The sequence below is a fragment of the Capricornis sumatraensis genome, chromosome 4 (genome assembly GCF_032405125.1).
Source record: "Capricornis sumatraensis isolate serow.1 chromosome 4, serow.2, whole genome shotgun sequence".
Lineage (NCBI taxonomy): Eukaryota > Metazoa > Chordata > Mammalia > Artiodactyla > Bovidae > Capricornis > Capricornis sumatraensis.
Genome location: NC_091072.1, coordinates 76,811,843 through 76,837,392, shown reverse-complemented (window position 1 = coordinate 76,837,392; position 25,550 = coordinate 76,811,843). Strand labels below are relative to the sequence as shown.

General features: G+C 35.9%; 1 protein-coding gene across 1 annotated transcript in view; it reads right to left on the bottom strand.

Annotated features, from left to right (window-relative positions):
- SENP1 (SUMO specific peptidase 1) overlaps window positions 1-25,550 on the bottom strand; it is a 49,919-nt gene that overhangs the window by 21,087 nt on the left and 3,282 nt on the right. The window contains exons 2-9 of the mRNA XM_068971181.1: window positions 24,733-24,780; window positions 22,688-22,818; window positions 21,240-21,324; window positions 16,020-16,179; window positions 10,963-11,134; window positions 3,513-3,616; window positions 3,144-3,430; window positions 1,680-1,734 (exon numbers count right to left, since the gene is read on the bottom strand). Coding sequence (XP_068827282.1) covers window positions 1,680-1,734; window positions 3,144-3,430; window positions 3,513-3,616; window positions 10,963-11,134; window positions 16,020-16,179; window positions 21,240-21,324; window positions 22,688-22,818; window positions 24,733-24,736 — 998 coding nt within the window. The 5' untranslated portion in view covers window positions 24,737-24,780. The remainder of the gene's footprint in view (window positions 1-1,679; window positions 1,735-3,143; window positions 3,431-3,512; window positions 3,617-10,962; window positions 11,135-16,019; window positions 16,180-21,239; window positions 21,325-22,687; window positions 22,819-24,732; window positions 24,781-25,550) is intronic.

Here is a 25,550-nt window from a genome sequence, read left to right as displayed (position 1 = left end):
TACTCCTTGGAAGGAAAGTTATGACCAACCTAGATAGCATATTCAGAAGCAGAGACATTACTTTGCCAACAAAGGTCCATCTAGTCAAGGCTATGATTTCTCCAGTGGTCATGTATGGATGTGAAAGTTGGACTGTGAAGAAAGCTGAGCGCTGAAGAATTGATGCTTTTGAACTGTGGTGTTGGAGAAGACTCTTGAGAGTCCCTTGGACTGCAAGGAGATCCAACCAGTCCATCCTGAAGGAGATCAGTCCTGAGTGTTCTTTGTAAGGAATGATGCTAAAGCTGAAACTCCGATACTTTGGCCACCTCATGCGAAGAGTTGACTCATTGGAAAAGACTCTGATGCTGGGAGGGATTGGGGGCAGGAGGAGAAGGGGACAACAGAGGATGAGATGGCTGGATGGCATCACCAACTTGATGGACATGAGTTTGGGTGAATTCTGGGAGTTGGTGATGGACAGGGAGGCCTGGCGTGCTTCGATTCATGGGGTCGCAAAGAGTCGGACACGACTGAACTGAACTGAACTGGATTACAGAGGAAGAAATATTTGGTACCTCTCAGAGGGGTTAAGTTTCATACAGAAGATCACATCTGACCTGAGACTTAAAAGATAAGAAAAAGACTACTGCTTGATAGACAAGTTGAAGGGGAAGAAGGGGAACATACCAGGCAGAAGAAACACTTCACATATTCATGTGAAAATATGAAAATACCTATCATCTTGTAAGTCAGCATATAATAAACACATGAAAGAATCCAGTATTTTGCACATGGCTCCTTCTTTCACCTCCATTGTGTCTCTCCGCAAATGTCAGCTTAGCAGAAACTCGTCATGACCATCTAGATAAATGGCACTCCCTATCTCCAGTCTATATGTTACCCTGCTTTGTTTTTCTTCATGGTACTTATCACCACCAGGTATATGTATATTTAATTATTTGTTATTATTTGTCCCCCATCCCTCTCCTTTGTTGTTGTTTAGTCACTAAGTCATGGCCAACTCTTTGTAAGTCCATGGACTACAGCGCGACAGGCTTCCCTGTCCTTCACTATCTCCCAGAGTTAGGTCAAATTCATATCCATTGATTAGGTGATGCTATCCAACCATTTCATCCTCTGTCACCCCCTTCTCTTCTTGCACTCAACCTTTTCCAGCATCAAGGTCCTTTCGGTACAATTAGGATGTACACTTCTTGAGAGCAGAAACTTCATTTTGTTAACTGCTATTACCTCCAATGTCTGTACCAGTACCCGCACCCCTAGGCTATCAATAAATATTTTTTAAAGAAAAAATGTATGACAGGAAGCAAGGCATGTGGAGGAAGAGTGTTGAATACCATACTAGGAGTTTGGGCTTGACTGCACATCTTATCAGGCACTCTTGAGGGAGTTTAATGAATGATTAGATAAGCACTTCAGAAAGTTCACTCAGCAGAACTGAATGTGGACTAACGAACAAGGCAAAGAATGGGTTAGGGAACACGGTGGAAAATGGCATGAAGAATAAAACGGAGGTTGGAAGAAAAAAGATCAATTAAGAAGTTACTGAAATAATTCAAACGACACATAAGAGTGGTCTGAATTGAGGCTGTTTTATATTATTTAACTCTTAGTGAAGAAATTGTGATTAAAGAGAGGGAAAACAATGTTAAGAATGTCCTTTAACCAAAGTTTACCTGGGAGTTGGAATCTGGGAGTCTTTCACTTTGAGTAAAATCACAGAGTCTGATCCTAAACAAAAAACACAAGAGCCTATCATTAACAAAATTCCACATGGCTGTATCTTCTAGATGTCTATGGCTTAAGTTCCCATACTTTGCTATACTCTATTTCCATAAAAATAACACAGCATAAGGATAAAGGAAAGATGGGAGAAAGACAAGCAGGTCCATTTTCACTGAGCCACAAATAGGGCTTAGTGAAGAGCCTGTCTCACAAATAAAGCCAAAAAAAAGTATATATGCCCTTCAGCATCTTCTCCTGGACTGCGCTTGTTCCCTGTGCTTCTTCCTTCTATTCCTGAGAAATAAGAACATGCCAAGATTTCTCAAAAGTCTTTAGTTCATGAACCAGTATGAGACTGAACAAGATGCAAGAGGGAAGGGAAGGAGGAAGGGAAGAGGGGGAAGGCAGAAAGAAAGAAAGCAACAGCTATGTGAGAAGCAGCAGAGTCCAAACAGTACAAATTCCAGCATTTATTTTCTATTGATAAAGGTAGGAATCATATCCTTCTAAAGCACTATGATTAGAATCTTATTTAGAATATTTAATAAATGGTATAGGGAAGTAACTAAACCATTCAGTATTGTATATTTGTTCCAGTTGAGTTGTATCTAAGCATCTGACATAAAATAAATGCTTCTGAAATTAAAGGCTTTTAATAATAATTCTCAGTAAATCACCTCACAAAATTTTAAGTTTCTGTGAATTTGTGTAGCCATATATATAATGACACCAACAATTTTTATCCCCAAGTGAGACTTTTAAGAAAGTAAGGAACAGATTAAAAAACTTGCTTTAAGTTGCATGCCTAAATACATATCATAAATACACACATAATACATACCTAAAGGAGGGGAAAACTAAGCAAACAAACAAAACACTACCATAGCAAAACCTTTAATTAACTGGAATTCCAAGGGACTAAATATTTTGGTTAGCTGAAAGTTAGACAGAAAATTCTGTTTTCAAAACTTGCTGACAACCATTCCAAAATGCATAAACCTACTACACAGGTTTTATAAGTACTATTTATTTAAGAAATTTTACTTCAATTCTTAATTGATATTTCAAAACTCCTAGAACTTCAGGGTACTTAATTTTCATTGTAAAGTACTAGAAACAGAGAAAGTACTAAAGTAGGTGGGCTTAATATACTCTGACACAAGACTGTTCAGGAAGTTAACCTTTTAAATATTATATGAAATCATTTGCCTCTCAATCATTTGTAAGAAAAAAGTAAGCTATTTATATGTTTCATTTACTCATGGCATGGCTAACTGAATTAAATGTATTTAAGGTATCTTGTATCTTATATCTTAATTAAGTTACATTGTGTATTACTACCTTGCCTATAATTCATACAATTCTCATAGATCCAATAAACCGTTCATTGGTTACTGAAACAATTCCATTTTTACCTTCAGATTCTGTATTTGAAGCTGGTAAGTTATTTGCCTGATGTGAAAGAGAGTGGTCATGTTCGGGTTGATGGACAGGATCAGAATCTTTGGATCCAAATGTACCAGCATCTGGGGTGTAAGACGATAAGGAAAACACACTGTGGGACAATTGTTCCTGGGCAGTTAAAATGCTGGCAGATCCAGATGAAGAAGTATCAGAGCCAACGATCTGAGTTGCACAAGAGTTTCCATTTTTAAACAGTGGGTCTTTCAAAGTATTCTTACTGGAACTAAGACATCGAGACCTAGCAAGGAAAGAAAACAATTTCAACATCCAATAACAAAATGCAGAATAAAATTTATTTGAAATATGTTTCTGTGACTCACAGGTGTAAAGGAAAATGTGTGGTGGGTTTGGCTATAGAGAACTGCTTCCCTGTGACCATCTGTAGCAGCTGTCTGTAAATCTCTCGTTCTTCCTCTTGAACTGTCTATAAAAGAAGAAAAAAAAATCTTAAATACATTCAATGAGGCAATGTTTCTCTAGGTAATATCTAGACTCTCAGAGCTCTCTTAAAGCTCTGGCAGTGTCTTGATGATAATTAACAATTATGGTTCATTAATAATATTCTACAAAATTATAAAGCACATATAAGAGAAGTGAGTGAAGCAAATACTTGACAGTATATTTTGGAAAATTATGGGGCATATATGTAAACAGCAGCACACAGAAACTGTAGGATATGAAACTAGAAGGCCATTTTTGCATCACTGATTGTCCCAGAAATAAAACATTAAAAAAAAATGAGGACCTCTAAACAGGACTCCAACAAAGTCCTTGACTCCTGATACCCGTTAGAAAAATCACAAGGAAGTAATTGCAACAGTCAAGATCAGAGCTGTTTCCTATTCTACCCAATTTTTAAGAGTGTAAGTATTTTCCAAAGATGGTTTTCATTGCCAACTTTCATTTACTCTTTTTTTTTCCATGAAGTTCCAATACTGAATTTAGGGAAAAGCATATATTCCACAGCATAGTTCACTTACCAACCTAAACACCTACTATGCTCCAGGCACTAGAGATGCTGTGCTGAATAAAATAGTCTGCGCCTTGGCGAGCTTACATTAAAGCTGAAGGACTGATAAAAAATTAGTCAAGTAGTATGAAGAAAATTGAAGAGAACAGAAAGCGATGGAGGAAGAATAGCAAGAACGGATAAGACTTCTCTAAAAAGGTGATATTTCTACAGAAGCCTAAATCAAAGGAATATATCAGTCATAGAAATTTATAAAGAGTATTCCAGGTATTGGCAGAACAAATGCAAAGGGCCTCAGACAGGAATATGCTTGATGTGTTCAAGGAATAGTAAGGTCAGTGTGAATCAGGAGAACAACAGTGAGAAATGAGGCCATTTAGCAGAGAACCAGTTTACGTGAGAACTTGTAACTGTAATCATGTACCTACTCTGCACAGATCCCCTGAAGTAATGGGCTGAATTCATTAAATAACATGCCCCAGGATTTAAAAAAATCTTATATACAGTTTAATACAAACTTCAATTTTCACAAAATAATCTTAAACTTCGTGCCAGTGCTAGCAACATCCTACACTGCAATATTTCAATACGCACATAAGCATTTCATTCAACTACAAAAGTTTGTTAAAAGCACAATGAATAAAGCAAAGATTGAGGCAAAGGTAAAGAGACACTAAATTTTTTCTTCTTCAATCTTTTTTTTCAGTTCAGTTCAGTCGCGTCCGATTCTTTGCGATTCCATGAACCGCAGCACACCAGGCCTCCCTGTCCATCACCAACTCCCGGAGTCCACCCAAACCCATGTCCATTGAGTTGGTGATGTCATCCAACCATCTCATCCTCTGTCGTCCCCTTCTCCTCCTGCCCTCAATCCCTCCTAGCATCAGGGTCTTTTCCAATGAGTCAACTCTTCACATGAGGTGGCCAAAGTATTGGAGTTTCAGCTTCAACATCAGTTCTTCCAATGAACACTCAGGACTGATCTCCTTTAGGATGGACTGGATGGATCTCCTTGCAGTCCAAGGGGCACATAGTAAATTTCAGTTACATTGTCAGTATAATGTTATCAGTCTAACAAGATACACCTTGCACTGTGCAACTTGACAACCCCTTATGAGAAAGAGCTATCCTTAAATCTGAATAGTTCAGTGATCACAAAAGAAAGAAGTAGTTGAGCATTTGGTGGCAAAATAGAACCAAGAGAAGAAACAAATTCGCAATGTTCTCTATGAAGAAAATAAATACTATTATCTTACCCCTTAGACCTTAATATATTCAAGACAATGGTGGTCCTTTTTTTTAGTGTTTGTGAAGAGATTGTCTATATATTTTTATAATTAAAAATCATAATTAATGCCTCTTAATCCAACTCCTTGCAACCCCATGGACTGTAGCCTGCCGGGCTCCTCTGTCCATGGAATTCTCCAAGTCAGAATACTGGAGTGGGTAGCTGTTCCCTTCTCCAGGATCTTCCCAACCCAGGGATCAAACCCAGGTCTCTTGCATTGCAGGAGGACTCTTTACCATCTGAGCCACTAGGGAAGCCCTTATTAAAAGACAAATTTTCTATTATGAAAATTCTTCAAGTACATAATCAAAAGAAAGCAGCATCATTACAGATTATTAGGGTGTAAGAGAGATCTTTGCCAACTAACTCCACTGTGATCTATATACTGGAAAGCTGTACTATCTGGCACTTTAATGACTGAAATTCTGAATACTCTTTAATATAAATCTTGATTTCACTTACCCACCATACCAAATAACCGAATCCACAATACTATGGGGTTAACAGTATGTTGTCTTCGAGGGTGCTAAAATGGAGGGAAGGAAGGGAAATCGAGGGAGGGAAGGGAAATCAGAAGTGGAGTACTACACCTGGGTCATGGATATTAACTCTAAATTTTAGTTCACTTCCACTATCCCAACAAATTACATCTTAAAAAGCTTTGATTGTATTATCTTATCACAGGAAGAAAAGTAAAGCAGATACATTGGTGTAGAGGCTACTCTGCATACGAAGGGAAGGCAAAGAAATATCCCCATCACTTAAAGACCTCAAGAGAATCCAAGAATAGATGAGATAGAAAGGATCTTTGTGGTACCCTAAATACTACAAACAAAAGGGGAAATGTAGGCGAGGAATAAATCAGCTTGAGATGAACATATATGCACTACGATTACAAGACACACAAGGAGCAAGGACCTGCTGTATAGCACAGGGAATGCTAGTCAATATTCTGTGATAACCTATATGAGAAAAAAATCTGAGAAAAGAATACATACTATGTATAACTGAATCACTCTGCTGTACACCTGAAACTAACACAATATTGTAAATCACAATTCAATACAATTTTTAAAAAAGAATTAAACCATAAAAAGTTAGAAACATTTCCCTCCTCCCTCCTATCACATAAAAAATGTTTTCTTGGAATAAATTTTTATACTTATAAATAAAACATGAAGAACCAACATGCCATTAAGTGACTCATCTAATGCAAATTATAAGAAATCTAGATTAATTCAACACAAAGTTGACTTTTAAAAATAATTTAACATACACAAAAGTCCCCAACAAATCATTTTCTTCAATAAATATATCTTCAAAGAAAAGCTTCTGTCTGAGCCTGAACAACCTCAGTCATTAGACAACAAAAAACGAACAGAAGTAAATGTCCAATACTCCAAATTATCTGAGGTCTCTTCAAGCCCCATACTTTCAGTTTAAACTGATTTATGATTTAACAGACACTTGCTCCTTGGAAGAAAAGCTATGATAAACCTAAACAGTGCATTAAAAAGCAGAGACATTACTTTGCCAACAATGGTTCATACATTCAAAACTATGTTTTTTCCAGTAGTCATGTCTGGATGTGAGAGCTGGACCATAAAGAAGGCTGAATGCCGAAGAACTGACGCTTTGGAATGGTGGTGCTGGAGAAGACTCTTGAGAGTCCCTTGGACAGCAAGGAGATCAAACCAGTCAATCCTACAGGAAATCAACCCTGAATATTCACTGGAACGCCTAATGCTGAAGCATCAATACTTTGGCCACCTGATGTGAGGAGCTGACTCATTAGAAAAGACCCTGATGCTGGGAAAAACAGGGCAAGAGGAGAAGAAGGCAATAAAGGATGAGCTGGTTGGATGGCGTCACTGACTCAATGGACATGAGTCTGAGCAAACTCAAGGAGGTAGTGATGGACAGAGAAGCCTGGTGTGCCGCAGTTCATGGGGTTGCCAAGAGTTGAACACAACTTAGCGACTGAACAACAATATTACTTGTTAAACCATTTTCTATTGAGTGAGCAAATTAAGAAATTAAGAGGAAAGGAAGCTATAATTGGGTAAAATATTAGGGCAAAGGAAGTTGGCTAATATTATGTTATAAATCTAATAAATGACCAAAGAAAGTTTAATAAAGATTAAGGATAATTAGTAAAGTATGTTTTTCTTAAAAAAAAAAAAAAAAAAAGAATAAACCCACCAGTGTCATTTGTAAGGCAGCCCAACATCTTAAAATGCTGCTTAATACGTAGCATAGAAGCATGTCTGGAAGCAATATATAACTGAAAAGAAACTACCTGTGTTATTGCCATTTAACATTTCTATTTTTTTCTTAGTATTTTTTCTTTCCCAAACAGAAACTCACACCCTCTGTAACAGTACTGAGAACATTCTGTGATCATGGAAATGTTCCTAACCTGTACTATCCAATATTGTAGTCACTAGCCAAGTATGGCTAATGAGTGCCTGAAACGTGGCTAATGTGACTGAGAAACTACATTTTAATTTTATTTAAATTAACTTAAACAGCGCATATGGCTAGAAAAGTGAAGTCGCTCAGTCGTGCCGACTCTTTGCGACCCCATGGACAGTAGCCTGCACCAAGCTCCTCCATCCATGAGATTTTCAAGGCAAGAGTACTGGAGTGGGTTGCCATTTCCTTCTCCAGGGAATCTTCCCAACCCAGGGATTGATCCTAGGTCTCTTGCATTATAGACAGACACTTTACCGTCTGAGCCACCAGGAAAGTCCTCAAGGGCAACATTAAAGAACAATATTATCTAATTAATAGTAACCATAAGCCATATAGAGGTTACTATTAATTAGATAATATTGTTCTTTAATGTTGCCCTTGAATCAGCCATCAGCCAAGTGGTAGTACAGCCACCATATGCATATTTCCAAATTCCTCTTCCTTGTATATATCTTCAAATCTCTGTTGTAAAACTGAACAGTAAGTGGTGACATGTTAATTCTATAGATGGCTTCATATTCCTGAAGATGTTAGACAACTCTAGATTTAAGATTATATACAATTCTCCTTCTTTAAACATAAGCAACAGCACCTCCCTTGGAGATCCCAATATTTCCATGGAAAATAACTTTTCCTCCAGTTTGTAAGTTTTCAGCAAGGAGATCCAACCAGTCCATCCTAAAGGAAATCAGTCCTGAATATTCATTGGAAGGACTGATGCTGAAGCTGAAACTCCAATACTTGGGCCACCTGATGCGAATAACTGATTCATCTGAAAAGACTCTGATGCTGGGAAAGATTGAAGGCAGGAGGAAAAGGGGATGACAGAGGATGAGATGGTTGGATGGCATCACCGACTCAATGGACATGAGTTTGAGTAGGCTCTGGGAGTTGGTGATGGACAGGGAAGCCTGGCGTGCTGCAGTCCACGGGGTCAGAGAGTTGGACATGACTGAGTGACTGAATTGAACTGAACTGAACAGATAAGCTACCATCAATAATCTTACTTTAGTGGGAAAAAAGTAATATTTTAATCTGTATTATCTATAACATCTAAGACTAAACATCTAAATAATCTGTTGAGAGTTTCATTTAATAAAGTTTGGTCCAATATTTTATCTTACTCATATAATACAGACTACTTCATATTTCTATACTACAAGTACCTTGCTTTTCACAGCAGATTAAAGGCCTAAAAACAACTGAGGTAAAATTTTCTGCAGCTTTTATTCCATAGGACAGGTTCAATCCTTGGCATCTTCTTGACACTACAGCAGGAAAGAGAAACCAGCCTCTCATTCTCCACTGACCCAGCCTGTGGCCTGGAGGGTAGATTGGAAGGATGAAAGTATTTGGTCAGCCCAAGTCCTCAGGCTGGAAGTGAAGGTGAAAGAAGAAGGCGGGGCTGAGTTGCCCCAAATACTGCTTGGCTAGTGAGTGAATGGTGTGGGCTTACAATGTACATGGTTTGAAGGATACTCATGATCCCAGCAGCCAGGAGGCAAGGAGGGGTCTGGGAGGCCTGTGTTCTGCTGCCATGCCCACACTCTTTCCCCACAAGTCTCTGTAATCTGCAGACTGCCTAGGCTCTAGCAGAAGCACAACTCCTGCCACTCCAGTAATTAAAAAAAAAATTATATATGCAGTAACTGATGGTACTAAATTCAATGTTATAAATGGTACAGTGAAAAAGAAATAGCTGCTGCTCAGCTATCACCAAAGGCAACTGTTGCCAGTTTTGTCTATCCTTCTCTCTGATGATTCACTAGTTTTGTCACCCTCTGTGAATAGTGTAGATTCAATACAAATTTAAAACCAAAAAACATACAGCATTTTTAACTAACCATGTCACAAATAATGAAGTTTTGCCACCTAAGAGATCTTCACCACCAAATTATGTAATTGTTTAGCACATCACCTGGTGGCTCAGAGGTTAAAGCATCTGCCTGCAATGTGGGAGACCTGGGTTCGATTCTTGGGTTGGGAAGATCCCCTGGAGAAGGAACTGGCAACCCACTGCAGTATTCTTGCCTGGAGAATCTCATGGATGGAGGAGCCTGGTAGGCTACACTCCATGGGGTCGCAAAGAGTCGGACACAACTGAGTGACTTCACTTTAGCACATAACATTATACTCTTGACTTCAGGCTCTGGAAGCTCTTAATGGGCAGGAACCACATCACCATGTTGTGTAGAGAAATCATACCACACTGGACTCATGCAGAAGAACTGGGTTGCAGGCTGACCATTTATTAGTTGTGTGACTTCTGACGTTTACTTTCCAACCTTGTAAAATGTGGTTTTCCCTCATCTCTTCCTATTTCATAGATTAAAGGAATTCAAAACAATAATATATGTGGAAAGCACACTGGAAAATCCAATGCTATCTAAGTGTGAGGTCATTATTATTCATTTGTATCTCCACAGCAACCAGTCCAAAGCTGACTAGATGCATAATAAATATTTAATTGAACAGGTTTAAGTACATTTCCTTACTTTATAAATTATACATTTACAGAAATGATTTTTTTCTTTTAAGTTTACTGAATGAATATAATAACAGTGTCAACACATCTTTCTTGTGGAGAAAATTTATGATCTCAAAGATTTTACTCATAATGAAAAGATATAAATTGTTTAAGTGCCTTCTTGATTTTTCTTTTATATTGAGGAAAAACTATCCTGGTAAGAAGGGCAGGCAGGTATGTTATCAAATCCAGCAAGGTTAACAGTTTTGCCACATGACACTAGAGTTTTAGGAAGGGTCCAAAAGAGAAAAGAGATAGTTTGATGTATGAGAAGCCGCTCAGACAATACTGAAGATTAAGTCTGCTATCCAACAGGAATAAAAGATGGTAAGAAAAATACTGCTAAATTATCTCCTTAATCTTTTTAGAACAGATGACAGCACTCAAAGAGTAATCAAGAAAAAAAAACCAGAAAGGGTTAAGTAAATGCAATGGTTAATAAACATCTAAGTCAGAGGGAACAAATAGCTGAATGTAGGGCAAGTTTAACTTGTAGCAGCTTTTCCTTACCTCTTCTGCTGTGCTAATATGTCGTCTCTGAGTTTTCTTGGGGCTCAAAAGATTTCGACGACATGAACCACTCCAAGATGGACTTGAAACAGGCTTAATAGGAAAAGATTTTTCATATGCAGACACGTGGCAGTGATGGTTTGACTTTCCTGTAAAATTGTTTGATAATCCACTATAAAAAAAAAAGAGTTTGTAAGAAAAGACATGAAAATCTAGGCAAGTGATTTCCACTTTCAAGAAACAAAGCGGAATAACAGAAACAAAAAATTAACAGGTAGAATAACAGATGTACCTTGCGAGGGAAATACACAGGAAATGATACATGAGTTGCTTTTTCAAGTTCTGCCCTTTATTAAGTCTTAAACAGCCAAACTATATAACTATCAAACACCTAAAATTTTATTTCTTAGTTTCACCATCCATGACAGAAAGCACATTGGATTAGATCTCTTCAGAAAATAGGGGTTCAAGGTACATTAATATGCACATATTTCCCTGCAGGCCCTCTTCCAGCCTTTTGGAGGAAAATATTTTAAGATTAAATATGCAAAGATGAATAAAGCTGAAGTTCAAATGAGTCTTTTAATTGAATTTTAAAGTTTCCTAAAAGGCCAACAGAGGGCTCCCATCTATCACTAAAAACAACTAGAAGGCTTATTATGAGGCTACATCACTGTGACTTCTTCTGGCCTCTCTGCTTACCTCTTTTGAAGAATTGTTTCTTGATACCATATCTGCTTCAAATAATGCAGAAAACTGACAATAAAAATATTTTTGTGGACTCAAAACCCAGTTTTATCTCTAAGGTTAGGTTAATAATTTATAGTTACTTCCTATGTGTTCTTCTTTATCTATTATCACCCAGCATAGCTACTTACACTCATATAATTTTCTTTCTGCTGAGGATGAAGAATAATGTACATAGCTAACTAAGCTGAATTTATTGAAATGAACTTTTTAAATCAATACATGTGGTCTGAATCCAAATGAAATCAGATTAGGTCTAAAGAAAATAAAAATGTACATATACTCTAACTCTTTCAAACTCTGATGATTTTTATACGTGATGGAGTGGGTAAAGGAGCAAGAACTTAGAATCTCAGGAACAGGCTTCTTTTCTTAGATGGGTAGATGCAGCCAGGAAAAGATGGGAAGGCCAATACAATTTGCTTGGTAAGGATATAATGGATTCCCCACAGTGTCTTGTGTATTTATTTTTCCTAGAGTGTCTGTGTGTGTTTCAACGCAAAGATTCTTCTACCTAAAGAAACAGCATGAGGGCATCCTGCAATTCCAGAAAGCAAGGGAGCTACCACCAACCAACAAGGTTGAATCAGACCCAGATGGAAGAGTGAAGGAGCTCCCACTGGCCACCGCTGTGAGAATGCAAGCATTAGAAGAGTAACGATTGTCATGGACTGAATTAATCTGAACTGATCTGAACCACATGAAGTGGCTAAAACTTACTTTGAAAATTGGTAATGAAAAAGAAAGATTTATTATCACATACTCTGCCTTCCCAGAGGGTAAACAAACAGCTCTAACTAATGACAAAAAAAGCTCTCCCTTATAGCAGAGTACCAATTAATTAGTACAAAAGAAATGATAAAATCAGAAAAATACTATTTCATTAACTCTAATAAAATTATTATCAGGTCAAAGGGGGCCAAACGGTACAAATTTTCAGTGACAAAATAAGTCATGGGGATGTAATATACAGCATGGTGACTACAGTTAATAATACCATATTTGAAAGTTATTAAGAGAGTAGATCTTTCTGTATGATGATGGGTGTTAACTTATTGTGGTGATCATTTCATAATATATACAAATATTACATAATTACGCTGTACACCTGACACTAATACAATGTTATATATCAATTATACCTCAATTAAAAAATTATCAGATAAGGGTTATCATTTAATAACTCTTAGGTTGATTTGAAACTGGTCATTCATATAATGCCAAAGTAACATCATTTAGGTGACATTTTAGTCAAAACGAGGAAGAAAACCTAATAATTCAGGATCAGAGTGTTATCACTCTAATCCAGAGGTCAACCCAGCATCACTAACAACATGGTTGTAGGTTTTCTAACATGATATAACACAGTATCAGATTTTACTCAAGCAAAAAAATCTAGTTTATAAAATACATGCTGAAGAGAGGACAAAATAATGATACTATGAGGAAGCATAGGTGTCAAATCCAAAAGGTAAAAATTATGCAGAAAAACATCATGTCATAAAAAAGCGGGTGCTATTCTGTAGTAGAAAAGCTGTTGTATACATATATATATATATATACACACACACACAGTATGTGTAATATGTATATTTTAGAAGATTTATGAGTTTTTGCCTAGCTAAAAGAATTTATGACATTTTGATTTCATAATTGTTCGACTTAGAATGAACAGAATGCTAGATTTCTAACTTACAGTCACTGAAAACTTTGATATAATTCCATGTATTTTAGGATCTAGTATTACTGCTGAAAGTCTAGAAAATTTATTATCTTAGTGATTAAAAAAAACGTATATTAAAAAAATTTTGAATGAGGCATGAAACTTCTAATCCAATTCTGATAATATAAAGAAATACTATGTTGTAAAAAAAAAAAAACCAAGAAATTAACAAGTGATAGAGTATTAGCTACAGATTTTGTTCCAGTTTCACAGAATGTTATGCTAGTGTCCACTATTTGTTTTGTCTTATTCAAGACTCCATGTTGTATTCAACTGCACTGAGCAGCTTTAGCTACATGCAACAATTTCTGGTAAATTCTCTTTTCATTTTTATGCTAAAAATATTTTCTAATTTTCCTTGTTATGACTTCTTAGATACACTCATCATTTAAAAGTGGACACTTAATGTCCAAATACATGGGATTTTGTTTAAAGTATTTTTAATATTAATCCCTCATTTTGATACTAATTTCTCATTTAAATGCTTTCTTCTCTGCAATCACCCTCTAACTTTACTGAGGCTTTCAATGGCTAAGTTGAAGAACTCTCTTGGTAAATGTCACATTGCACCTGAAAATATGTGGGTTATTTTCAAATATCTTTTGATATTGACTTCTAACATAATTCCATAGTGATAAGAGAACAGACTCTGTATGATTTCAGTGCTTTTAGACCATGAAACTTTTGCTTCTAACCTCATGTCCCTGGATGTACACACAGTGCCTCCTGGTTCACAGTCCACAGGACTCGAGTAGAGTTTGTATATTACCACCGTGTGAAAACTGTATAAATCTTAATCATGTTGAATTGGTTCACAGCGCTTTTCAGGTCTGCTATATCCTTCGACTTTTCAGTATATTCATTCTATTAATTTTTGAGAATTTGATATTGAAACTCCAACAAAAATCTTCATTTATCTACTTAAAAAATAATTATAAAACATCATGGATCTATAAAGAAACGCGAGTGCTATTCAAGACTGTAAGAAACTGAAGGGGGATAACTACTGATACAATTCTAGATTGTACAAACTAGCTACAAAAGGATAAGGTCTGGACAAACTAGCTGTAAAGCATACTTTTGGGTCAACTAGGAAAACTTAAATATAATTTATTCGGTGTACAAGATAAAATTTACTGAATGAAAAAAGAGAAGATGACTGAAAAAGATTACAGAGGAGTATGCACAGTGTGAACTCATTTTTGGAAAAAAATGAGTGTAAACAGAGGAAAATATCTGGAAGGATATATATATTAATGTAAGACATTACAAAGGTGATCTCTGATTGGTGGGAATATGATGTTTTTATTGCTTATTTTGTGCTTATCTGTATTTTCTAACTTTGCACAAAGCATGTGCCCTTTTTCTATAATAACATTATTTTAAAAAATAGCAGTATGGCATTATTGGGTAAAAAAAAGCAACTTGCCAAATGATGCATACAGAATATCTTTAATGAAGTAAACATATTATACATTCTATACTATTACATAGCATATATATCATTCTATATATAAGTAAGAGAGAGTGAAAGAGAAATGAACACAGGAAAAGATTTGGAAGCAAACATATGAAGAGGAAGGGAGTAAGACTGTGAGTAGGGGTTAAGGGATTTTTGGCTTTATTGGCAATGTTTTAATTTTTACAATGCAACTGTATTAATGAATTCTTTTTTTATATTAATGATTTATAATTTTTTTAAATATTAAGAAGTAGGAAAGACAAATCCTAGGTGTACTCACACATGTTTCCAGAGGTCATGTGCTAATAATCATAAAATAAAAACTATCAAGTTGGTTTCAACTAACACCAGAAAGCTTAGCTTTGACTAAACAAAAAACTAAATGACCCTACATATCTAAAATCTATCACCAGAGTAATATTTAAGAAATCATAAATACCATATAAAAAATTTACTAACATAAAGTATTTGAGGGGAAAGTTTCTAAGCCAAACTTCACCTGGCTTTAATAATCAGAATAAATTTGGCGAGGGAGTAAGTAGGGCTTATAAGTTAGGCTAACTATGATGAAGTTCTTTATGCATATATTATCTAATAGAAATGGTGATCCAAAGTAAAAGCCTGCTTTGGTTGAAGTCAGGTCTCTGCTCATGTCAAAAGTCTGCAAAATGTGGTTTCTTAGCTATTAAAGTTGCAGAAATTGATCCATTTTCACTTTGGTTGTCATCAAAATTCAGCACCAAATAAATTAAAAGTTGAAAGTACAAAATGAATTTGTCCACATCTTTGTACTAGTAGTAAAGAACCCGCTTGCCAATGCAGAAGATGTAGGAGATTCAGGTTCAATCCCTGGGTTGGAAAGATCCTCTGAAGGATGGCATGGCAACCCAGTCTAGAATTCTTGCCTGGAGAATCCCATGGACAGAGAAGCCTGGCTGGCTATAGTTCATAGGGTCACAAAGAGTCAGACATGACTGAAGTGACTTAGCATGCACACGTATGCACTATGGTTTAAAGTTCAAAAATGGTGTTACTTCTTAAAAGTGCCAAAGTAACAACTGTCCTATGGCCATTTTCCCTTATAATGGAGAAAGGGCTTGTGAACTAAGCAGCCAGAATACTTACCTTGAGGTCTTTCGGGTTTCGAGGTAAAGACTTCGGCTGTTTCTTGATTTTTGTAAAGTTGAACCTGATACCGGAGTGGAATTTCTCCACTGGCCATTTGCACTCTGGCCAAAGGTTCTTAGGTCTCCTGAGCCAATAAAACTGTCTGAGGAAGTGTTGTCTAGAAGAATAAAAGTTTGAATAAATTAAACAAATACCTACAGTGGTTCTCCATATGACTGCAACCATGTCCAACATTGTATTCCAAAGTAATGTGGCATATCACCATGTCTCTCATGGAAGAAAGATACCAGTCTCAACTGCCAGCAAAGTCTGCAGTAAGGGAACTTCTACAAACTATAAGTGATTCAGCCATACTAACCTGAAAATTGATGAAGGAGCTGAATCCTGCCACAGCCATGTGCCTTATCTGCATCAATGTGACTCCGTGGTGTCCACCAAAAGTCAACATTTTACCCCAACTATATCTTGCAAGCACTCCCAGGCCTGGGCCTGAAAGAAGGTAGGCCAGACCAGTAAGAAAGCAGGTGGAGGGCCAAGGAGAATTGTAATTCAAATGAACAACAGTTATTGCTTAATAAGCAGCGGGTGTCACTCTGTTTTTAATTACCATGTTCACGACTCAGGGGCTCTGTCTAAGAGCAGAGATAACCTAATTGCTGCTTATTCTGGCCGGCTTATGGCAGGAATGACCCATGATATGCATTTGGTTCTGGTATGATAACTTCAGTCATTGAATGTTATGATCAAACATATCAATACTCTGATACTTGTTACTGCAGTCAGACTAAGTGAGGATTACTTATTATTTCAGTTTTATGACTTGTGGCTTACAAACTGGGATGATAAAAATCTTTCAGTTTCAGCTAGGAGTAGGATAATTTTTATATTCTCCTCTATCAGCAGGATGGGACAATTTAAAACAGCACCTTCAAAATAAGTTCAGATGTTAGCCAATGTGACTGAGGAACACCAATGGAAAGGTAAAAATGTAATTCTCTACTTCCAGAATTTTTGTCTAATGCCCACATCATTTTGAAGATCCTCTTTCAAAGCATATTACTATAGAATTTTGCACAATATTAAGTATTTGCTGTTTAAATTACTTAATGTAGCTTTTGATACTCTTATCTAAAAAGTAAGGCAACTGACCAAAATACTAGTTTTGTATTGTGGATTTTTTTGAAGTTGATCAGGATTATCAGAATTTAGGGTAAATAAGAGAAATAAAAGAAATAGTCAAGGGTGGTATTAAGTACCACCATTACTGTACCAGTGTATGACCTAATCTAATAATTAAATTTATTTTCATAATGAATTATAACTTTTTCCCTCTGCAGCCAACAACTATGCTTGACTTGACATCTATTACTATTACTATAAAAATAGAGACATGAGGCTAATGAAAATGAGTTTCATTAAAGGATCAGAAAATCATTATCTTTAAGCAAAGTAATAATGATAGAAATCTGTTTCTCATACTTTTTGCTAAAATTTGATTAGGGAATGATCTAACTTTAGCTGTCTACTTGAGGAATAAGTCTACCAAAAAATGCAAATTTGAGACTAAGGATAAACCAGAGTAGCCACTTTGATGGTATCTGACAGATGTCACAGGTTTTTTGGCTTTAAAATTAAAGGAAAAAGCACAGGATCAAGCAATCTATTTCACCAGAATCACTCAGTGATATTACTGAACAATGCTCTACTGCTGATGTGATCAAGCAAAGCTACAGAGGGACCACCAAGGAGGCTGCACTCTCTTTTAGTATTGCCATCATTAAGAAGTCAGTTTGCAAATGCCACAAATAAGATTACGTATGTGTGTGTACACACACAGCACTATAGGGGAATACACCAAAATTTTAATTTGGTGATGGAATTACGGGTATTTTTCTACTTTTCTATACACATGTTCTATAGAGACAGGCAATATTTTTATGGACACTGAAACTTCATATTAAAAAAAAGTGTGTCAGGCAATCACTTATAATGAAAGTTACTATCAGTTGCTCCTATTAAGTTTCAGGTTTATTTAGTTCTTATGAATACAGGATGCTTCAACTCATCTTACCTACTAAATGTCAGTTTGGCAACCTAATTTACATATTTTACAAAGATAAGACATTGATAATGATTTTAAGCATGAGCAAAATAATTTCTTTTCATCTTGAGCTACTTTTATTTAAGGTTTAGAATGTTTTTTTTTTCCAAATATGCTCTTAATAAAATCAAGAGGTCTTGAAGTCTGGTCAACAATAAGTTATTAAAGTGAAAATGATGCATTTCTGCTTTCTAAATTTTTCTTTTAAAATCAGCTTTAAAAAAAAATCAGCATTTTACATGGTCTGATCTTGGAAATATTTTAAAAGCTTGATATAGAGAAGCAGATCCAGTAAAGTGTAAATGGAAAGCTGTAGACTCTAGATTCTAGTTTGAGGTTTTCCTGTGTTTGTTTTCACCTTAGTGGAGGAGTAGATAAGGTAAGAGAGGAGACAAAAACCAATACGGTCATAATGAGGAGACTAAGGCAAGTAAACTGAGGACCCATGTCTAGCCCAATCAAATCAAGGTGAATGACCACAGAAATTAACGTGTAAATTATCAGAAAAGAAAAGGAAATAGCAGAAACAATATTCTGCAGGACTTGGAATAAACAAGAATGGGTGTAGCAAGGCAACAAAGTTTAAAAAAAAGTACACAGTAAAAGGATTTGAATTACAGTTTTCAGTCTAAGAAAAAAAAAGCATACAGATCTTTGGCATTCACAGATTTAAATTTCTAATTGTCAGAGAGCAACCTTAGCAGTCTGTGAAACACCATAAATTTGTTTGGTCATAGACTAGATTATATTTGGCAGAGGCATAAATCTGAATCCTCTGCTTCAGGTTTTAATTTAGAGAATGAATGTAATGGCTCAGTGTCTCCATTCAATGTGGTTTTATTACTCATTGTTGATAAGTCATCATCACATTTAAAGTAACTTACAAATTTTTTTCTTTTCCTAAAAAAAAAAAGGCCTTTCAAGTGAGAGACAAAAACTCTGACATAAGATTTTGATATAGGGATCAACTTGTGGTATGAGGACAAACATAGAAAAATAACCCTCAAGAATCATGTAATTGAGTAGAAAGCCAGCAATTTGTTAAATACCACCACAGTCAAGAATATAGAGACCTGAGATGATCTCAGAAATACCCTTTGTGAATATCAAGGGTCTATTGAAATTTAAAAGAAGCTAAAAATAAATGTTTTTAAGTTATGTATTTATAATACCTAAAAACAATGAAGGTGAAGGGACCTAAACCATAAAGAAAATGAAGGAAATGAAGATATACGCCCATTATCTTAAATCACAGCCCCTTAGATTCAGTTGTATTTCTACATTTAAAAAAAATTTTGAAATTTTACAAAGATAATCTGGCGTATATTATGTAGTGCTTCTAAGTATAACCTGAAGCAGCACCTTGTTATCAAACATATTGATATATCTATAGTGAAATTCATAAATATTCATATTTACAGAGATTTTTAAAAAAGCAAAACATAAAATAGTTAAATATCAATTCATGTAGTTTTTTGCCAAGAAAAGAATACAGCTCAATCTTGATGTCAAACAAATTACAATAAAAATTTTTGGTTTTCAGAGCCTTTTGAATTTTGGGATTGGACGTAAAGGACTGTGAATGCGCATATAAATTCCATGGGTTATTAGAAATCAACAGAAAAAGGTAAATATGAAGAGTAATAGGTAAGCAGAATACTTTTTTAAAAACTGGGTTAACAAAAGATGGTATGTTTTGAATCATACAATGTGTACATGGATATATACTGACAAAAAAACAGAAATGACCACAGAGTTAAGTAAGAGTTGAGTTAGCCAGGAGATATGGAATATAATTTGAGTATAATTTTCTATATATGATTGTTTATTATTAAATGTAATTAATATTAAAGGTAATTACTTTAAACTGAAACCAAATATTCTGTCCAATGGTAAACCAGCAAACAAAATTACAAGCATACATAGCTTGAGTTCAAATGAAAATATTAATGATCTGATTTCATTATCCACTCAACTGTCCTATTCATAGTATTAATACTAATCACCTATGAAGCCAGATTTCAGGCTCTCTGCTCATCAGAAAGAACTTTTCAACAACAATGATGGCAGAGTTACTTTCTGAAAAAATTAACTGATTTTTCTATACAATTAAGCACATACTATGTGGAGACCATTTCCCACCCTGGGAGAGGAAATCCAGTGCCCAAGGTAAAGTACCACCCACTAAATGATATTTAAATATAATATAAATCTCAAAGAACATCATACTAACGTCTTTTTAGGGGAGGAGATCTCATCTTGCTGAATCCTGAGGAAGCCAAATAAGAATAATTATTATTTGCATTTCATATTTATTATCTCAATTTATCCTTATAAAAATTCCACTGAAACAAGTTCAATGGTATGGCTAATATTCCCATACTTGTGGTCAGGTGAGGAGATGAAAGCATGAGGAGTGAAAAACTTTGGAAGACCACTACAATCTTCCTGGGTCATGCTGCCAGGAGGCTAACCAATAAAAAAACTCTTAAGTTTCCCCAAGACAGAGCCAGATCATTACAAATCCAAACCTTAAGAAGGGGGCAGATGAAAAGTAAGGCAGGCCAGGGGCCAGGAATAGCCTAGAGAATGCTGATTTCTGTTATGGATCACAAGTTGAAAAGGCAAGCCCTTGAATATGCAAGCATGGCTGTGGCAGGTGCTAGACAGAAACACGTAGTGAACATTTCCTGCCCTAAAGGAGGGACAAGCTTGGGTAGAAATAAGTTTTCAGAATTTATGGTTTTAAGCCAAATACAAATAGGCTAGCTCTGTGCTTTAAATCAGTACAAAACAAGTATGCTTCACATTACATACACATATCTTAAAAAAAAAAATCCAAAACCAGAGTTGTACTGCTTTTTACAATGGCATAATAAGCAAGTAGGAGAACTGATTCCAAAAAAATACTTTCTCTTTAAAAAATGTTCGGTTGAGACTAGATTAGTGAAGTATTATAGCAACCACAAATAGCTTACTAAAATGATGTTTTAGTGGAAAAAAATACCATTTTGCTTTTGACAATGTTTTCACTTTTAGAGACAGTAAACACAAATGATTTGCTAAGAAGAAGACTGAAAGGTAGGAATGCCTTGACTCCAAGTAATGTGTCATACCTGAATAATAGTTTGGATTATAAGCTGCACTTCTTGTAGAACAAGTGTAAGACCGGTCCAAATTTCCTTGCCTGGAAGGTAAAATCTAAACAAAACAAAAAATTTTTAAGCCATATTTTTAACAATAAAATGCAATAAAGATTGACACTAGGAAAAATATACAATTAGACAAGATTATGACACATTTCAGAACAATTAAATATATGTATATATATGATAAACTGCATGCTAGTAAGAAAGGAAGAAACATAGACAATCTGATGAAATGACTAAGGCTTCAAGGGGAAAAATGGGAAAATATCTGCTAAACAACTTAGTTCATAGAATGCTCATTACAAGGTAATATGTATCTAGTATATCCTATTCTCAAAGCCAGCTGTATCACACAACAAAGCAGCTGACAAAATCAACCTGGTTTTGATTCTTTTGATAACTTAACAGGACAGTTCTTAATCAGGGGTGCTCCTGTGCCACAGGACAAATCTGTAAATGTGGAGATATATATTCAGTTATCAAAATGATTACTGGGGTCAGATGCTACAGGTATTAAGTGCCCAGGGGTTTGGGATGCTAAACATTCTGAACACAGCAAAGAACAGTCTTATCCAAACTAGTAATGGCTTCCTACTGAGAAAGACTGCTTTATTAACAGTGATCCTCAAATCTTAATGTGTATATAGATCAGCTGGAGACTTTTTAAACTATAGCTTTTGATTCAGTAGGTATGGAGTAAAACTTGAGATTCTGTATTTCTCATAAGCTCTCAGATGATGCTGATGCTCCTGATCCCTGAGAAACTAAGCTTTATAGAACAGAGAAATCTCAGAGCTGCTGTATATTTTCAATTTCCTCCTGTTTAACGCTCAGCTATTTTAAGACATCAGTTTAAAAGATCACTGATCCGTGTATTGGTAAATAAAATATTGAGGAATAAGAGTTTTCTAAAAGGTACCATTCTCTAAGAATTCATAAATAGCCTGGTTCTTATCTTAACTTTAACATAGCGAACAAAATTCCAGATACTAGTATGCGAAAGTTGCTCAGTCATGTCCAACTTTTTGTGACCCCATGGATCATACAGTCCATGGAATTCTCCAGACCAGAATACTGGAGTGGGTAGCCTTTCCCCTCTCCAGGGGATCTTCCCAACCCAGGGATCAAAACCAGGTCTCCCATATTGCAGGCAGATTCTTTACCAGCTGAGCCACCAGGGAAGCCCAAGAATACTGGCCCTTCTCCAGAGGATCTTCTCAACCCAGGAATCGAACCAGGGTCTCCTGCATAGCAGGCAGATTTTTTACCAGCTGAGCTACCAGAGAAGCACTAGTATAACCGATTCTAAAAGTTTACATATTTGCCTGTGTTTTCAAGTGTGGCAAATAAACTCTATCAGATGAAAACTTAAGCCTAAATAATTCATTAATTAAGGAAAGAAAATTATTACTAACCTGATGGTCAGAAAGTGAAAGCTGGTCCTCTGAAAAACCTGTTTGTGACAGGAGATGGGTTTTGAATATGGAGTTGTGGTTCATTAAAGTTACTTCTCCAGCATCCATCCTCATCCTATCAGCAATATCATCTGGGGAGAGTCCAGATTAGTTCAAGTCACATAATGCTTCAATATTTATTTTTCCATGAACCAATCTTTTCACCTAATAAAAATGAATTCTCCCAAACACCTCTACAATCAAATAAAACCTCCCCTTCACAACTATTGGCAAGAAATCTCAAAATGTCCCTGTCAAAAAAAAAAGGGGGCCCATGTGCAGAAATTGGTTAATTTGGAATTGAGATCATCTACTAAACAGTTCAAGACTTGTACAAGAATAAAGAGCTTAATTCAAAGTTTTAAAAATAATGAAATCTTTCCAAAAGAAAATTTTGACTTTTTAACTGTAGAAAAATATTAAATATTAAAATATTAAAAAAATAGGGAAAAATTTTACCATTCAAAACAAATACTCTTAACCCAGTTTATTTCCTATTTAAACTCAAAAAGGTACTGTAAAATTTAATCCATGTGAAAATTTTCCCTGCAAAAAGCATAATTTATTCATACAGCTCTTAATAGACATCAGCTCAGTTACTGCAATACTGTGAGAGAACCCTACTTTTATAACCATTTTTTGAGGGGTTTATTACTATAAAAGAGCTAGAACAGAAACAAATGAGAGGAAGAGAATTCAGCGGTTCACACTGTTATCAGCAATGAGAGAAAAGGGAAACAAATGACCAGGAGAAAGAAGAGACTGAGCAAAAGGAGAAAACAGTACAGAGAAGACTAATGTGGACTTCAAAGAAACATATGCAATGTTATAAGATCTAACTGTATAAGTTTTCCACCCTATTCCTAAACTGACTACTAGTCTTGAACTTATTTATATTGCTCCATTACAGACATAAACTACTATGAACAGAGGAAAATGTTCCAATAACAATTAATTCTCAATGCTACTAGCTAAATGAAATTAAAATTTTACCTTCATCAAATTATTTATCATATAATAAGCAGTATGAAGTGAAGTGAAAGTCACTCAGTTGTGTCCAACTCTTTGGGACCCCATGGACTATATAGTCCATGGAATTCTCTAGGACAGAATACTGGAGTGGGGAGCCTTTCCCTTTTCCAGGGGATCTTCCCAACCCAAGGATCAAACCCACGTCTCCTGCAATGCACGCAGACTCTTTATCAGTTGAGCCACAAAGAAAGCCCAAGAATACTGGAGTGGGTAGCCTATCCCTTCTCCAGTAGATCTTCCCAACCCAGGGATAGAACCAGGGTCTCTTGCACTGCAGGCGGATTCTTTACCAACTGAGTTATCAGGGAAGCCCATATTACACAGTATAACAATATTAAAGAACCAGTTTGCCTGAGCTTAAATCCTGGCTTCACCAGTTATAGCTGTGTGATCCTAGGCAAGTTTCTTAAATCTCTGTGTCTCAGATAATAACAGTACCTACTAGATGTTCCTGCTCTTTAGCGGCTAAGTCGTTTCTGACTCTGCGACCCCATGGACGGTAGCCCACCAGGCTCCTCTATCCATGGGATTTTCCAAGCAAGAATACTAGAATGCACTGCCTTTTCCATCTCCAGGGGATCTTCCTGATCCAGGGATCTAACCCTTGTCTCCTGCACTGGCAGATGGATTTCTTTACCACTGAGTCACCAGTGAAGCCCACCTACTAGATACTATTAAGTATTTTAAGTACTTAAAAGGCCTTGCACATAGTAATACTTGGTACTATGTATTTGGCTTTTTAATACAATGAATGAGAAAATGCTTTAAAATGTTGCTATAAAGAACAGCCCAACCAAAGGAAAATTGTTTGATACATTGTATTATATAATTAGGATGTGGTCTCCTTTAAAATTATTATTAACACAAAAATCCAAATATTGAAAATATTATTAAGCACAGATGCAAATATTCTTTCATTCCAGCTTAACTAATTAGAGTGAAAGGATTGAACACTACTTCATAATCAGTCTTACCCATGTCAGGTGTTTTCACATCACTGACTTCAGCAAAGATACAAAGTCCTATAAAAGAAGACAGAAAACAGAAATATTACATTCTGAAACATCTCTTTCATATAATTATAGAACATGAAGTCACTCAGAAGTGGTGCTTTTATTCTTAGTGAAGAAAAAAAATAATATGGTAAGGCAAGTTGATGGGAAGAGAATGGAAATTCAAACTAGCCTAAGGTAGTTCCAAACATTTCTGCAACCTGTGCTATACTAAAGAGCGATTATGGGCTACCCACAGACTACTAGAGCACAAAGCAGGTCAGGAGAGCCAACACTTTGGAGGTTAATTTGCACAGGATCATAAAGTTAGTGACAGCACTGAAATTACAACTTATATGTTCTTCCCAATCCACTGCTCTATCACCTCATGCTAGACCATTTTATAAACAAGTAACAGATCTTATAGTAGCACTATTAAGACTTCTCTTCCCCATGTCTTACAGGCCAAACAAAAAGTAATAAGACATTCTGAGGACAATCAAAGAACTCATCACAGTTATACTAAATACGGCCCCCACCCTCATCATTAACCAAATGGTTACAAATCAAAGCCCCTTTGCCTTATGAAATTTTCTCCTCAATGTGTCTAATTTGCCCAGAAAAAGAAGTTAAAAGCCTAGCTGGCGGAACTAGGTTAATAAACACATCCCAGGATCAAGGCTTCTTGGAAGATTTACAAAGAGATGACTAGGGGTGGTACACATTTATTCATAATCTTATCACCTATTTTTTAAAAGACTGAGCATTTCACCAACCACATAGCACTATCAGAGCTTCAA